The sequence below is a fragment of the Caloenas nicobarica genome, chromosome 1, assembly GCF_036013445.1.
Source record: "Caloenas nicobarica isolate bCalNic1 chromosome 1, bCalNic1.hap1, whole genome shotgun sequence".
NCBI lineage: Eukaryota > Metazoa > Chordata > Aves > Columbiformes > Columbidae > Caloenas > Caloenas nicobarica.
The window spans coordinates 153,906,092-153,923,110 of NC_088245.1; the positions used below are offsets into that span (position 1 = coordinate 153,906,092).

Genomic DNA, 17,019 nt, shown 5'->3' on the forward strand with positions numbered 1-17,019 from the left:
TGACATTTCATTTATCTAAATAGCGTCAAATAGATAATGTTTGTGGAAGAAGGTCATATGCCCACAATATGAGAAGCATCAAACACATACTGAACAGTTCTCATAAAGAAAAATTTAAACAAACCTACTAGGTATCTGAGTGTGTTTTGTGAGCTGCAGAATGAAATACTAAATATCAACAGAGAGCTTTTGCTTTTTAAAATGAACAGATATAATTTGGAACTGTAAGCTAAATATGTCTACACGTAAACTCATATTTGTAATGAAATGACTACTTGAAGCTGTAAAATACCCTTTTCTCTTTCTCTCACGTGGGAACAACTGAATTAGTTTATAAACACTGAAGTACTTGAATGCATAGTACATGTATGCATAGGTGCACAACTCCAGAAATAAAATCGCTTGCAATATTGCAACTTTGTACAAAAACACAGGAAACTTGGGATCTTTTGCTATCAGAAAAAGACAAAAAGAAGTAGATAATTATCAGAACAGTTTTCTAAAGTAAGACAAAGTGGATTCATTTTTTGAAGAAAAGGAAGCCATAAATGGCTGTTATATCAAAATTAGATACAAGACTGAAAATCTCAGCCTGGAAAAGAGACTGTGAGGTTACCACTTCTCTCAGCAGCTAGGTCGGATGCTCCAGTTGTGTGGTGGCACTGTAATAGTGATAGATTTGGTGGAAAAATCTTTCTAATTGCCCATTACAGGATAGAAAATCAGAATATGATGGAAGATTTGATACTGGAATCTCTTCAGGTGGCTTTAAAGGACATTTGGAAATCAGGGTCTTAACTTTTAATATCTCTTGCTATGTTTCAGCTGAATTAAAAGAAGGTGGCTTTTTAAAGTTAACTTTCCAAATGATTCTGAACTTCACATAGCTCAAACTTTCATCTCAATAGGAGTGGTTTTGAATGTATCTGAATGGGTGTTCAAGTATTCTTTTTCTTTTCTTATTATAGGGAGATCCAGGTGAAGTGATTGGTCTTTTACCTCCTAGTTTGCTAAAAGGTGATAAAGGCTTTCCTGGCCAACCTGGACTACCTGTAAGTCTAAATTATGTTTGAATAGCAGTGAGTTTCAATTAAAATTGTATCAGTATCATGAAACTGCCAAATAAATATCCCTTCTTAATTACGCCATTTTAATTTTTTATAGGGTCCACCTGGAACTCCAGGATTTCAGGGAGCAATGGGGCCACAAGGGCCTCCAGGAGAACCAGTAAGTTTCCTCTCATGGTGATTTGCACTTTACTTACAGAGCTTTATTATAAGAAAGTTATACAAGGTTTGCATAGCTAGTGTTTGTTGGGATTTGGGAAAGATAACCTGTGGTTCCAGGTTTCATGTTTAGCCTCCTGGACTCTACCACGTCAGGAATGACTAGATAACGTGAGCTTGCAATAGCAGCTGCTCCTACAGTCATCTTCTCTTCTTGCAAGTTTAGAGGGTATTTTTGTGTGGAAGGGGTTCTAATAATTATTCATTTTTTTTCCTTCTTCTCCCACTTGATAGAAAATAAACCACAAACCTATCAGACAGATCTAAATCAAAATGTTTGCTGAGGTAATTCTCATGGGCAGCCACAATAAGCAGTACTGTGGAAAGCAGGACATCAACTATCTGTTATTATGGTGACTGCCAAATGCTTAAGGCATTTCAGCTATTTGAGATTTTGACAGGTCTAACAGATATCCAGTATCTTCTCTTCCTGTGCTGAATGCAGGTGACCCTAGCAGGGATCAGTAACTTCCTTCTGGTAAAAGTCCACCCAGTGTTTCTGGCTATTAAATTGAGCTGTGTGAGATTTCTTACCCTCCTGAAGAAAACTGAAAGTGTTATAAAGGAAAATGGTAGTAGTTTAGTCAGCATTTGCACTTGCTGCTGTGAAAAAGAACAACCTTCATGAAGGAAAAGTGAGGACTAATATTTAGCATGCAAAACTGTAAAAAAAAAAATGTCAGCAATAAAGTTGTTTTACAGTGCAGTACCATAGACTTTTCTTGTCTAGTTGTTTAATTGCAAAACAAGGTCTGATGAGATATCTTGGACAGATTCTGTTTGTTTTTGTTATTTGTTCTAAGTTGTGAGTTATGCACATTAACAGAAAAAGACTTTACATCTTGACTTAATGGAAAGATTTTCATTATTGCTATCTTACAGGATAAGGCATTATTCCACCTAGTGTACTATATACATACTATATATGGTAAAATGTACTGTCTTGTAGGGTCCCCCAGGGCCACCAGGACTCCCAGGCGAGAAGGTAAGACTCTTTCTATGATAAAGATTAAGTCTATTTGTTTATTTGGCATATCTAATTCCCCCAAATCTGGAAACTAATGGTCCTAAAGAAGTGGGTTTTTTACACTTTGGCATCTGGTTTTATGTCTTAATGGGCATCATAAAGAGAGATTTTTAATGCATTTTTTAGTGTTTTTTTGGGTTTTTTTGTTGTTTTTTTTTTTTTTTCCAAATTTGTTAATATCTGTTATCTCACTTAATCAAGTCAGGAGTAATTACACCATTCTATGATTATTTGAACTCATCTAAAAATGTCAAAATTTTCAGTCAAATGGTGGAAAAGAGCATGCTGACAATAAAATTATCTCTCAAATTTCATTCTATTTTTTCACAAATTGCTGTGATGCAGGGCTTAAAAAAACGCCAGGGAGGTTAGGCTGTAATTACTTATTTGTTTCACACATGCGTTTAAAAGACATATTTTGTCTTTTATATTTCCTCTTAACTTTTGCTGTGTACAAAATACCTTTGTATGTATGTATGCATGTATGCACTGCTGATAAAGGTTGGCTAAGTGTTTGTAATTCATATTTTCAGGGCTACATGGGCTTGGGCTTTCAGGGTCCCAAAGGTGAAAAGGTGAGTCTCTTTTGAAAACTTCTAGAGAACAATTGTCAGAAATATTCTTGGTACTTTGTTTTAGATAAATAAACTGTAGGAATGAATCTATGGAGAAAATCAGCACAATGACATGACTTTTGGAAGACCTGAGTAAATCTGTAACTTTTTGCCTAAAGGAACAAAAGTCATGAACTGTTACAGACTTTGTTATTGATGATGTTATACTTGACATTTATTTAGGTTATTATCCTATTTTTCAGCTGTGACTACTATCAACTTCTTTACTTTGCAGAAACAATTTACTCTGTGTATTAGGACTCATAATGAGATTTATTTGAAATTGATTTAGCTCAGAGGGATGAGATTTAATTTACTGTCCAGAATTATCAGAATTAACTGTGGCAGGACTCTTGAGGGCCTCTCTGCCTTAGTTTGGATTGGTAGTGTATACTTTTGAAACAGATCTTTCAGTTGTCTGCTTCTACTGTGTTTTAGCTCAACTGGGAGCCATTTTCAGAGCACACAGACTGGTTTACTTTTGAATAAAACTAAGCCAAAAGGTCTGCTCCAGGTTTCCATTTATTCTCTCAAGCAGCATCAAATGGGAGGTAAAACGTGTTATGTTTAATGCGTTACGTCTCCCGCTGAGAGTGTCTTAAGTTGCGTTTTCAGGAGCCCAGAAATGCATGCAGTCATAGGTTGTTCAGTAAATTGATAATAGGTCTGAGCCCTTCTCCAGAAGTTTCTCGTGTCATTGGCAAAGGCCTTTTGGAGTATAAGTAAATTATGTTACTTAGGTTTGGTGTTTTGCTTTGTTTTTGTTTTGTTTTGTTTTTATCCACCACCTTATTTATCTATTTTGAACCACACTATTCGTAATGGATGGAATTTTTTGCGACATGACACATAGTTGAGATTAACTTGTTATCATAAAATTTCTTGAAAAATGGTGACCATAGAAGTATATGGAGATTTCCTGAACTCCTCAGGTTTGTCTTCAGCAAAAAATAAATGATATTGCTATGCATTACTTATATGCTTATATGCTTAACAGAAATGTATCGAGCATTTTTGGAGGTGTTTTACTGTAAAAGATAGTGCTTTTGCATCATGTAAGGAGATGAGTTTCTGACCATGCTATGGGTGGACACAAACATACCAAAAAAGTGTCATCCACAGTTATCGTCTTGAAGTTGACCTTTGCGGATAGTTGTAAAGCTGATGGAACACTATAAGCTTTGACTAACATTTTCCTTTAGGCATTGACTTTCTACACCTGACCTCTTTCCTCCTTATCTCCTTCCTCCTAAAGGAGACACCAAAGAACTTTTGTACTATTACAATAATTAACTGGATATGTTCCTGATATTCAGTGTTAATCAGTCTTCACCCTAACAGGAGATTCAGAGATTTTTCTTCAGGGCAGTCTCTGTCACTCATTATACTGTTGTGTCTTCTATAACTGTGGATGTAACCCTTTCTCTGACTGATTTTGCTGAAGTATGAATTAAAAAAAAAGCTTTTAGCTATATTTTCAAAAGTGAATGGCAGTTCTCATTAATGTTATTTGTCTTAGTAATGTTTGTTCTCGGTGTCAGTACTATTTTAAATGAGCTATCCTGGATTTGGTGTTGACAGGGAGAACAAGGAGTAAGGGGCCCACCAGGCCCACCAGGACCAGCACCACATATGAAAGAAAAAGGGAGTGAAATCATAAAGGGAGAAAAGGTAAGACCCTAAATGATTAATCTTGTACCTTCATTAAAATATGATCAATAGGAATTAGCAAACAAAAGCAAAACAGGAAAAAGAAAATATTAAGTCCCCTACAAACAGTTTTTCAAAAATTTTTCCATTTTACTTCATGAATGAATTTTGATTGTCTCTCTAGAAGTTTCTCTGAAAAATATATGATAAATGCATGAGTAATTACATAAATAAGTAATGCATACAGCAGAGGACTTTCTGAGGAAGGAGGATTGATAAGCATGGCCCTATAAACACCAAATATTCTAAAAATTTGAATTCAGTATCTTATACTGGACTTTTCATGTACAGAATCACATTCATGGAATCTGAGGGCTAATGAATTTTTTCAATTATTGAATGAAGCACTCTAAGCAATATATGCTAATATAATAAGCTAGCTTAATGGATTCACATTTTCTGTTTGTCTAATTTCTTGCACATCATACTGTTAGGCATAGTTCTTGAAATGGAGACAGGTTTAAATGTTCTTCTGACGTGAAGAATTAAATGTTTTACAACCTAAATGAATAACAGTTAAGATTTTGCTTACTAACCTACATTTTTTTAATAATTTCTTTAGGGTGATCCAGGTGAAAAGGGTGAACAGGGAACCCCAGTGAGTATTGTGTAGATTTTTTTTCAATTACTATAAAAATTGTGAATAATATAATAATGGCTCTGAATATCTTTATAGCTATTTGATAAATATGAATTTACTTTAGATTTTGGCAGTATTATTAATCTGGTGTATACTTATTTTCTAGGGATTTCCAGGTTCTGGTTTCAAAGGAGAAAAGGGTGAACCTGGGAAGCCTGGTCCACGTGTAAGTATGCTCAACTTTATCAATGCCATAATTACAGTAATTTCATTGTTTCCACAAGCTAATTAAACTTAGTAATCATTAGCAAAATAGCAAATTTGGTGTATTTCAAAAAAGCAAGTTTTGCTGTAGGACAGGTGTATAAGTCAAGGTAGTAATAACATACAGTACTGTTAGTATGTAACGTGCTTTCAGACAACTAAAGACACCTAAGAGTAGCTTTCAGTGCTGAAGGCAAAAGCAAGACTCGCATTGATCACAACTGGAGCAAGATTAAGTCATTCCAGAACAGAAGGAAAAGCAGAGCAAAACAAATCACTCTGTAGGGGTGACTTCAGCTAAATGGAATGAGTTGAATTTATTTCAAATACTCCTATGTGCAATCTACAAAATAAGCCTGCTTAGCCTAAAGGTACCTTTTGTTACAAAGAAGAGGAATGGAGGAAAAAAATTAGATGACTGAGATATATTTGCTTGCTGGTTTCTATCCTGACTGTAGCTGCTTGAGGCCACAAGATCTGTTACATGTGCCTAGTCTGATACATACAGCTTCTGTACACGTCATGCTATACATTTCATAGCTGAGCTGGTGGCAAAACCATATGTTTTCTACATGAAAATGTGTCTAAAGCATTGTTTCTCAAATTGTGGGTCTTCATGAGCTCTTGGAAAAAGACCCAGCACATCTACAGGCATTGAATTCTACTTCAATCTGGACAAGATAAAATCTTCATCTCTAATATACTTCAAGGTCAAATGTTCTGTCATCCTTTCAGTAAAGATATGTGATGTGTTTATCCTTGCTATCATGCATGTATTTTTACTCTTACACTAAATGAGTACTTGAAAGCTGGAAGGATGGGGAAATGTTGGCCTAGAACTTGTTGAGGAAAACAGAGCATCTTCGAATTGTTCAAAAGTGTAGCTTCCAGTTTCTGAAGAGTTCTCTGAATGAAGTTGCTAAGATATTTTATATATAATTGTTGTTGTTCAAGGAAATGATAGCTACTTCTGAAATTAATATAAGGCTTGAAAGAGGAACAGATGTTAAGAGCTGATATTCTGGTTTCATGGAATGAAACCAAATGATTAATTCCAATCACAGTGTACATCTGAAGACTCTCCTGACTTTACAGGTCATATGTTTAATTAATCATTAAAAATTACTCATAACCCTTCTTTATAAGATACCATAGCTGCACACTTCAGTGGTGGTAGCCTGTTCACGTCGGTTGTATCATTTTTATCCTTCAATTGCATTGTTTTAGAATTTTTTTTACCTAAAACTGATGGGATTATTTTTTAGACTGAATTGCATGCACTGTTACTTTGTGTATTAAACATATACATTTTCTTGGGCTTATGAGATGTATTTATATTGATTATGATATGCATACAATCTGAGGACCGTGACACCAACTAAAAGCCAACCTCCAGTAGATTAGGCTACAAGCCTTGGTGCCAGTCCCTTCATAGTCTGTAGGAGGAAGAAGGGAATGCTGAAAAGTAGGTTAGTCCATCTAAGTCAATTATCGCATACCTGTTGATTACCTCAAGGGAATCTACTCCCCTTGGCAGGTTAACGCAGTGGTCTAATAGTGAATCATTTTGCTCTGGAGTTGGGAGTCTTGGATTCTAGGTTATCATCCACCCTGTGATTTGAAATTATAGCTTTCAATTGGTTTTTACCACTAGATTACCATGTGATCTGATCTGGGGCCACTCTCCAAGCCTTCTACTGAAACCGAGCCACCGAATGTCTATGAGTAAAGGTTTTGTAGGGCTGAAGAATATACAGAAAAGGATTGCTATGAAGGGAAAAGTTTCTTGGTCCGGTTCCAGTTTCCTGTGCTGTTGATATATTTTTTTCTTGAAACCTCCTTGACTGGGAAATCCGTATGTTATTCCTGGATCTGGGAAGATATTTACAGGATTTTATTTAATTCTGGAGCTTGTAAATTGTTAAGTAACATAAGCACTAGGCAGCCACAGTTTGCCTGCTTTGTTCCCTTGTTAGCTGTGTTTGTTCCCCTGTTTGCACACTTTGGTTAACGCATTACAACAGTGATTGTTGTTTTCTAGTGTTTAACCCACCATATTTAGAAATCACATGTATGTGACTGTCTGTTTAAGCAGAGTGGAACTTGGTGTTTTACAGGGAAAGCCTGGAAAAGATGGTGACCCAGGACCAAAAGGAGAAGCCGTATGTATTTTACTGATTTTCCAGTACTGTTTCTTACATTCAAAACGAATAAGTGTCTGTGTATTATACATGGTTGAAGTTTTCTAACCTTCTGAATTGTTTACGTAAAGTTGCTGCTTTTGGTGAATTAGGGACTGGTTTGAAAATATGAAACTTCGCGGCTGCCAGAGCTAAGATGCAAATGTATTTGTCTTTTCTGATTTTGCTGTCTTCTACACACAGGGTTTGCCTGGTGGGTTTGGGATTCCAGGACGACCCGGGGAACCTGGTGCGAAGGTGAGTGGTCGCAGCCTTTGCTTCCCATCACACAGAATGAGGAGTTACGAGCTTGTGTGGGCATGTTCATAGATGGGCGTTAAAGCAATGAATGCACATAAAGCAATGTTAAGTGAATGTTAACTAAGTTGTAAAGTCATCACTGAGAGACTAGGAAAAGTCGAAATTAAGGTAGCTGGTATCCCTGGTTTAGATCTCTTACATGAATTGATAAATACAGGCTTTATTTTCACAAGCTCTTTGCCCAGCCAGCATATGTACAAATATACTTTCCTGAAAAAACCCAGTTTCTCTTTACATAGTGTAAAGCAGTACAGGACTGCAAACTAACTACTTACTGCTTATTATAATGGTCCAGGTACTTATCATTTGGACGTTGTATGAATCTGTAAGAAAGTGTTCATTTGCTAAGGAATTCCTGTTTTGTGGGAAAGAAAATCCGTTCTGGATTTAAAATGTAAATTTTGTTTTGATTAGGGTGACAAAGGTGAACGAGGTTTTCCAGGACCCCCAGGAAGAGTAAGTAAAATAAATTATTGTTTTATTTTAAACTTAAATAAAAATATAAGTTTCGTGAAAGTCAAAGTGCTCAAACAATGCGGAAAAAAAAAAGGGACTATGCATGTTCTGATCTCATTCTAATCAGTCACGTTGTCATTTTTTCTTAATGGAAACAAAAATTGGATACAGTTCTTTCAAGTATGTTTGAAATTTGGGAAAGGAGCTCTCAAAGAATATGAATTTCAAATATTTTGGACTAGGAAAATGGTAGGCATTGTTAATCAATACAAGTATCAAAAAGAGAGTTCAAAAGAATAAGTCTGACAGCTTTGCAATCAATATTTTTTTTAACAACTCAAATAAAAAATGGGATTAGTCAGAAATTGCCAGAACAGAATATTTTAAAATTAAAGGTAATACCAACCTAATGGGTCAGTGCTTAGACTGCGCTGAGGTTTCTTGGCATCATTCTTTTTCAGAAAGGTCCTATAAAGCTCTCCATTTAATCCTACTACTGATATGAAGGAATTTTAGCAGAATAGGAAATATTTATTTTCTCTGATAATTCCTCAGCAGCTACAACCCTCTCGCAGCTGTTGTTACATATCGCTGAAATTGCAAATATAACCAAAAGTGCTCAAAATTCTTATCAGAAACCAAAATGGCCTCTGTACCATCAGGTCAAGATGAGGGAGATACAAATGAGGGCACAGTCATATGTGTCTAGTGTCCTAGTCTTTGTCCCGTGATTCAGGTTATAGATTCTGGACCAGTAGGAGAAAAAGGAGAGCCTGGAGCTTCAGGTTTGCCTGGACTGAAAGGTCAAAAAGGTGAAAAAGGTATGTATTTTGCCTTGTCTTTTTCACTGAGTTATGCTTTTAGTTTTCTTATTAAAGAAAATTTAAATTGCTCTGCCCATAAGCTTGGGAACTCTATATGACAGTGAAATGTTCCAGTTATTTATTTAATTGCTTTCAGATTATTACATTTTATTGCAGTTTGTTGCATGCTTCTTCTCATAAATAAGACTGTCTTCCAGTTATAGATTGGAAAAGAATAAACTGGGATCTATTTTGATGGCAGTTAAATAATCCAGTGAGATTATTTAAGATTATTTGAGATTATTTAAGATTATTTAAGAAAGATGGAAATCAACATGAGCATAAAGAGGATAACAATTCAGAGAATCTTGAGACTCCTTTAAAAAAGTCAGTAGCTAAATTTTAACCTGAAAATTGTCCTGTGTAATTTACAACATTCTTCAGTAAACAGGGAAAATCAAGCATTCCCTTTCCCCTTTTGTCCTTTACAGACCTTACCCTACTGAGGAAAGTTCAGTGGAGATGATGGCACAGAGCAGGGCCTTTTCCCTAAATGTATTGTTTGCAGATATCTGTAGATTATCTAACAACCTTTGATTCACCACCTGCTAGTTTGTAATGTGTACTTCAATAGAATGTGCTAGAAGTTCACTGATGTTGACATTGCTGACTTCATTGCCTAACCGAAAACCTCTCTTTCTGAAGGTTTCCCTGGAATACAAGGAATCCCAGGACCTCCAGGTATGAATTTATGGCCACTGATTTTGTTCATGTGTTCCCTGTGTTCTTCTTGGGTGAAGATTCCTGAGAGATGTTCTCCTTAGCTGCTGCCAGTTACTGCCTGACTTACAGAACACCCAGGAAGTGGCTTCTTCGGGGGTCTGAGCATCCCTTAGACCCTTCCTGTAGGTTGCTTTTCTCATGTCTCTGATGTGATCCAGCCTTGCTCTTTGTGTAGAGCCCCGATAACTTTCTTTTAAGTTGAAGAAGTAGTGCACAGAGGTCCTCAGAGGTAGAGGAGATAGACAGTATGGCTCCACTGGGCAACAAGAGTTGTAAAATGTGAATGTGTGTGTGGGTATGTGCATATGTACCTACTTATGTATACGCATATGCAGATAATTCGTTTTGCTCTCACTTCAGCTCTATACGTGTTTGCATAAATATAACAAAACAAGTTTTGTAGGGAGAAATAATAACATTTATTACACTGAAGTCATTCCTGAAGGCTTCCTGCTTCTTTCTGACTGTCACATCATCTCATAAAAGTTATTTCTTTTGCCTGCAAATGTCGCCTTTTTCATAGTTTTAACATCTTCACATCCATGACAACACTACTATTATGTATATATGTATTATGTACATATGTTTGAACTAAACCGTGATATTCACTTTTTAAAAATTAAGCAAATAATCGGTGGGAACCTGGCTCTATCACATCCTGCAGTGATGCTACTAGTACCTCCTTTATTCACATTTTCTACCTTGACAGTGAGCTAAATATGAAATCAATGTGAGCCAGGGACAGATAGTTTCCAGGAAATTTTTCACAGTTAAGGGAGGAGATACTGTATACCGCAGGCTGTAATAGTGCCTAAAGAATTCTGTGTGACAAGACAAGAAGAATGGTAGCCCATAGTCTGTTATTACCCTACAGAAACTGAGATTTGTGTGACTTTGATATCTTCCTTCAGTGTTACAGAAGGCTCAAAATGGTTTAGAGATAAAGTCTGGTGATTAGTTGTGAACTGAAATATCTCATTAAAGTATGAAGACCTGTGTGACTGTACAAATAGCTAAAAGGAAATGTTAAGTATTTTTTTTCTAGCTGTTTAACTGCTTCTCTTTATTGGCTGTTGTTTGCTTATTATTCCTACAGTTTTGGTTTTAGCATTCCTGAAATCTGCTAGCATTGTTGAATACTTATTTACTGAAGTTCTTAGCTGTCACTTTGTAAGTGTGTTTAAGATTTGGTTTATTATGAGATAAGGAAGTGTGTAACAGTTGCAAAGTGAGATTGCCAAATTACCTCCTGTGTCGCTACTATTTACGACCCAGCAAAAGTTGATTCAACTAAATCTCAGAAAGGCGCTTAGTACAGAATGAGTGTGTTTGTCTAGAGACCTAAGAGAAATTAATTACTCTGAGGTGTAGTGAGTACATAATCTTGATTTTGTATAGATCACCAAATTAAAAATACAGTCCCTCTTTTATTTTGCACTGACATTTCTTCATTTCTCTCTGAAACCTGATGGAAGCTATTGTGTTGATAATGTGACTGTCTTTTCACCTGTCACTTTTTTCATGTACGTTTTACTCTGTCCAAAGGTCGACCACTTCCAGACAGGGTAGGATCACCTGGTGTCCCTGGAGAGAGAGGTGAAAAAGGTGAAAAGGGTTCTCCGGGATTCCCTTTACCCGGACCCCCTGGAAGAGACGGTTTCCCAGGTCCGCCAGGGTTGCCTGGCCCACCAGGTCCTCCAGGCGTAACAGGTAGGTGAAGCACGTGGCTGCTTTTCACAATGAAGACTCAATAATGCACATTGCATGCACCTAAAGAAAAAGAGATGAGATTATAAAACCTGTACTCAGAATGCATCTGAGTTGTTAATGGACCGAAAAAAGCTGTTCCGTGATGCAGCAAACTGCTTATTTCCTTCCTGGGACAAGGATTCTTTGCTAAATGAATGTTTTAAAAATTCCTTCAAAAGTTCATTGTGGACTGTTACAATATAACCAAATAATTGACCTTAATACATATTGATTTCCTCTGTGTCCTAATGTGCCCACCTAGAGATATTTGTAGTTTTTCAATTAAAAAAACCCCAGATACTAATATTGTTCTTAGCTAAAAGATAGCTGTTCAATATCACAATTTACAAGTCTGCAGTACTGATCTGTGTAACAGATTGAACAGGTGCAAGAACTGCAGACTGAGATACTAGTCTGCCAGAAGTTTTTATTGTAACATGAAATTATCTTAGAGGAGCATGGGCTCAACACATGCTTTATAGAGGTAAAAGGAAAGCTAGTAATGATGTGACAAGTACATAATAATATTAGTAGTAATGACAACAACATTATACAGCTATATATAATTAGTTTCTGTTAAAGCTTTTTTAAAAAGAAAAATATTTTGATTCTGCTCTACAATGAAGCAATGAAAAAAGTACATATGAAAGTGGTCCATGCTTCATAGCTCCTTACAACTGACGCTTTAAATCTTTTATTGAAGGAAAACTTTTGCTGTGGGTGATACTGATACTGTGAGTTAAATTGTAATTTCAACAAAGGAATAATATCCCTATTACGGCAGTTTAGGTAGTCTCAGACTATTGAAAGGAACATTATTCTCTATGGAATTGCTAAACTAAAAATACTTTGTTCAAAAAAAATTGAAGATGCCTAGTTGTTGCTGTGGTTGCCAACGAAGCAGTACAGAATCCAGCACCTAGAGTATGGAATTATATAGCTAAATCTTACCTTGCCCTAAAAATGAGAACAATTCTAGTTTTCATGCATGTTTTCTGTCGTTGCTTAATTCTGCCCCTTCCCCAGACACTTCTTCAGCTCTCTTCAAATGCGTAATGGGAAACAATTTGTTTTCAGTTAGCTGTTGTTTGCCAAACTTCACATTAACATTTTGACTACTGGCGTCGGCCAAAATGATGTCTTATTGTATTGGGTCAGAACCTATGCCGTGTCATCAAACAGAACAAGCACAATTTGTATTCTCTTATCAAGTCTGCTAAGCGTTCTCATTCTGTACCTATTTCAGTTCCTAATGTTCCTTCTTGTTTTCAGGAAGCTTGATCAGTGTGAAGTTAAATGGATGTTAGCAAGCTGCTCTTAACCTAGAAAGTTTCATAAAACATTGGAAACAAAAGTCAGGGTACAAAAAACTCTACTTAATGAATTTCTTCAGAACATCAGTATTTGCCATTCTCTTCAGAGTCAAACCAGCAGTTTTTCACCCACAGCACTTTTCTTAGCCAAAACTTACAATAAAAATAGATTTTGTGTGAAAGTTGTTTGTAACCTTATTATGGCAGAGCCCATCTTTTCTCTGTAATTCTTGGGGTTTCTCAAGCAGTATATATGGAATCAGAATACAGAATCCCAGTTAAATTTTTCAAAGGAAATCAAATGGAAAAGGTAAATGCTATCCTGACTTATCACTCTTCGTAGATAAATTCAGCTGGGACATTCATAAAGGCAGCCCTATAATGGAAACTTGCACTTGTCAAACAATATTCTTTATTGCATTTCTGTTGCAGACGGAATCGATCAATGCCAGCAGGGAGAACCTGGTGCACCAGGTACTCCTGGACTTCCAGGAAGAGATGGATTTCCAGGAGAGATGGGAGAGAAAGGTAATACTATTTTGAAGTTATTGCTTTCTAATGCTCTGTACCCTGGAGCCTGGCTATGTAAAGAGGCTGAGCAAGTTAGGCTGAATCCAGAGAAAGTGCAGTTGAAGTTAGTTAAACAAATGGACATTGAAGATGTTTCTTGAGCCTCTGGTGAGTAAAAGAAAGAAATGGTGTATGGAGTTGTGTGACACAAACTTCATTTATGTTTCACTTAGCCTACATGTTGCTGGAAAGTGATAACGGGTGGCGCAAGGTTGAAAGAGGATCTGGGAAGGAGGGAAGGAAGGGAGGGAGGAAAGGAGAGAGGAAGGAAGAAAGAAAGGAAGAAAGAGAGGAAGGAAGGAAGGAAGAAAGGAAGGAGGAAAAGGGGGAAAGGAAGAAAGGAAGGAGGAAAAGGGGGAAAGGAAGGAGGAAAAGGGGGAGAGGAAGGAGGAAAAGGAGGAAAGGAAGAAGGAAAGAAGGAAAGAAAGAAAGGGTTGAGTGTAGCCCCATTAAGTGTAATTGAACTGTTCGTGGCAATTTTAAAATGTGAATTCTGAGATGAAGAATTAGAGAGGGGCAGATGAGCTGGGAATGGAAATGGTTTATGAATCATTGCCATGAGTATAATTGAAGCTAAAATTGTAGCACCTATAAATAGGATTGTCAACCATGTGTTTTAGCAGCATTGACTAAATGGATATATGAAAAATGAGCTGCACTCATTTACACGATGGTTGATGCTTCCTAATCTCATTCTGCTCACTGCTTTTCTAAGACTGCACAATTGCAGTGACTGCAGAGGTTCTCCTTTTTCTGCTTTCTTCTTTTTATTTCTTCTATACCCAGTCTGAATTTCTTTACTATTTGATTCTCTTCAGCCTGGTCCCTTTTAACTGTTCTGTTAGGATAAGACTTAAGTTGATTTTCATGCCATTCCTTTAAAAATTTTAAAGAATTTCGATTATCAGTTTGCTGATGAATTCTTGTTGAAGCCTGTAATTAGAAGTAGCACATTTATTTTTATTCTTTCAACATGAGGTGTATTAAATTGACATTTCCCCCTGAATCCACCTGCTTGCAGTTGTCTTAAATATTTTCTTTTTTTTTTTTTTTTTTTTTTCCCCAGGTGACAAAGGTGAATCTTGTGCCTTATGTGATAAAGTAGGACCTCCTGGACTTCCAGGACCACAAGGGCCACCAGGTCCAGCAGGTAAACCTTGTTAACTACCTGAGAATTAACTACATAGGATAAAATAATAATGCAACATATATGATAAAATTAATTACTTTTTGTCTCACTAATCAAATTGTTTGTGTAACTAATGAAAGGAGGATGAAATGTTCTTATTTTTGGCCTGTTTCCAAACTTTTGATGCAATCGACAGGAATTACCAAGGAAGCAGAAATTTGCCACATTGGAGGGTCTTTGGAAACTGTGCCCCAAATTTTTTAACAGAAAGTTGTGAAAGTGAAAAATAACGTGGGAAGCATTTGCCCTATGTGCCTGGGCTTGGCAGTGCTCATACACACGTTCCCAATCCTACCATCAATTCTGTGGGCAAAAAAAGTTACTGTTTTTCTGGTACCACATGAGAAAAGTGCCACGTACAAACAGTGATATTATGATATTATGCCTAATGTTTGTTTTAGTGGTCGTTAAGAAAAATTAATACAGTTTAGTTAGTTTCAGGACTGTAGTCGTTATATGAGAGGTCTAAATAGTAAGGTGAATTCATTCCTAAGTCAAATGGATCATCAGCTTCTGAGCTGATGAATGCAGACACATAGAGCACATGAGCACACGAATCCAGACAACTTCACTGGCTTTAACAGCGTTTTGTTGATATAACTGGGGGTGGAATGAGACACTTTGAGAAGAATCACAAAGGATTCACATACAATGAGCTATTTTCAAAAGCATGTAATACATAGAATTGTATTTTTGTCTCTCTGACAAGGTTTCCCAGGACAATCGGGTTTCAAGGGTGACAGAGGCTTACCTGGACTTGATGGCCTTCCAGGGGTACCTGTAAGTAATGCCTTGCCAAATGCTATGTGTCCTGTGAGCCATGCGATCAAAAACTATGTAACCATCAGTGTGGTTGTGTAATAGTTCTGTTTAAAAACAGACCAGCACAGTGATTTAAAATTCAGAAACTATACGTAGCAAAATAAACGAGGAAGCAGTGTGGTTGAGCTATGAGAGGGAAAAAGAGCTGTCAGAAATGGGCTGTATTTCTGTGTTTGCCCACCACGTGCTCAGCAGGACACACGCTTCTGGCTGAGCAAGCTGAGCAGTGGAGCTGGGTAAAAAGTAGGATTTTGCAGGAAACAGATGCAGATCTGCCCTGACCTTGTGAATCATTTCAATAACTCTTTGCTGTTGTGTACATATGTATTGAGAGAGAGATAGTGCCATCTAGTGTAGTGTAAGCAATCTAACGTGTTGGCATGCAGTATACTTCTGCAGTTCATCTGAATTTTGGGAAATGTGTGCAGGATGTTCTATAAAACATAATTAGTTAGCAGGAAAGCTTAGTAGTTTTGAAGAAATAAAGGAAGGCTGTGAAAATGGATAGTGTTCTGATAATATGATCACTTGTGTATTATATTGATGCAGCACAACATGACTCTCAGTGAGTAAGGCCAGATATCGGAAGCAGAACAGCCATAAGTATAACACTTATGTAAACTGTAACACAAATTACTCCTAGATGCCCACTGTACTAGCACAACTGCATTTGATCTTGGCAGAGTTCACTTGAATGTCCCTATGTACACTGTGGTATGTTGTCAAGACCTACCTTAGCATACATGCTCCTGTAGTATAACATGGATTTTGACACTATTCCTAATGTAAGCAGACTGAGTTCATCAGAGTCTTCCCAGACTTTTTTATCCCCAAGCTGTTTTCTGCTTCCAGCTGATCACTTTTGGCAATATAACTTCTCAGTGACATCCATGTGCACCAGCTCTAACACACATTGGAGTTAGGCAAGCTCACTCTATCACCAGCAGTGAAAGAGTGGAACCTTCGGAATTTAAACCAACCTACCTGTATGGATTCCTTACTCAAGGAATCTATTTCTCTCCCCTGAGTATAAATAAAGCCTAGATGCCTGAATTTAGCCAATGAAAGTTAGCTGGGATGTAGTCCGTTCTCTATTTCCACCATGAAAAATAAGATAGTAAATTTAGACCCTGAGTAATACTATAATATCAATGGGATCCATGAAAGAAACAGTGGAGAAAAATAAAAGATGTCTCATGTTTAAGCTTTTTTCATGCCTGGCATTTGTTCTCAGCAGGTGTTTTGCCACACCTATATATTTTCCTTTTATCGCCTCTGAAGTTCTGTTCATGTCTTTCATCAGACAAGGACTGGCTGCTATTCTGAACGCTTTTAAGCTTGTTTTGCTCCAC

At 36.9% G+C, this 17,019-nt stretch overlaps 1 protein-coding gene across 1 annotated transcript in view; it reads left to right on the forward strand.

Moving 5' to 3' along the window:
- The window catches only part of COL4A1 (collagen type IV alpha 1 chain), a 129,982-nt gene that overhangs the window by 76,980 nt on the left and 35,983 nt on the right, over positions 1 to 17,019 (forward strand). Inside the window, exons 9-24 of the mRNA XM_065628273.1 lie at positions 969 to 1,052; positions 1,165 to 1,227; positions 2,236 to 2,271; positions 2,847 to 2,888; positions 4,509 to 4,598; positions 5,200 to 5,235; positions 5,384 to 5,443; positions 7,599 to 7,643; positions 7,866 to 7,919; positions 8,397 to 8,438; positions 9,175 to 9,259; positions 9,947 to 9,982; positions 11,570 to 11,734; positions 13,519 to 13,614; positions 14,723 to 14,806; positions 15,555 to 15,625. Coding sequence (XP_065484345.1) covers positions 969 to 1,052; positions 1,165 to 1,227; positions 2,236 to 2,271; positions 2,847 to 2,888; positions 4,509 to 4,598; positions 5,200 to 5,235; positions 5,384 to 5,443; positions 7,599 to 7,643; positions 7,866 to 7,919; positions 8,397 to 8,438; positions 9,175 to 9,259; positions 9,947 to 9,982; positions 11,570 to 11,734; positions 13,519 to 13,614; positions 14,723 to 14,806; positions 15,555 to 15,625 — 1,089 coding nt within the window. The remainder of the gene's footprint in view (positions 1 to 968; positions 1,053 to 1,164; positions 1,228 to 2,235; positions 2,272 to 2,846; positions 2,889 to 4,508; positions 4,599 to 5,199; positions 5,236 to 5,383; positions 5,444 to 7,598; positions 7,644 to 7,865; positions 7,920 to 8,396; positions 8,439 to 9,174; positions 9,260 to 9,946; positions 9,983 to 11,569; positions 11,735 to 13,518; positions 13,615 to 14,722; positions 14,807 to 15,554; positions 15,626 to 17,019) is intronic.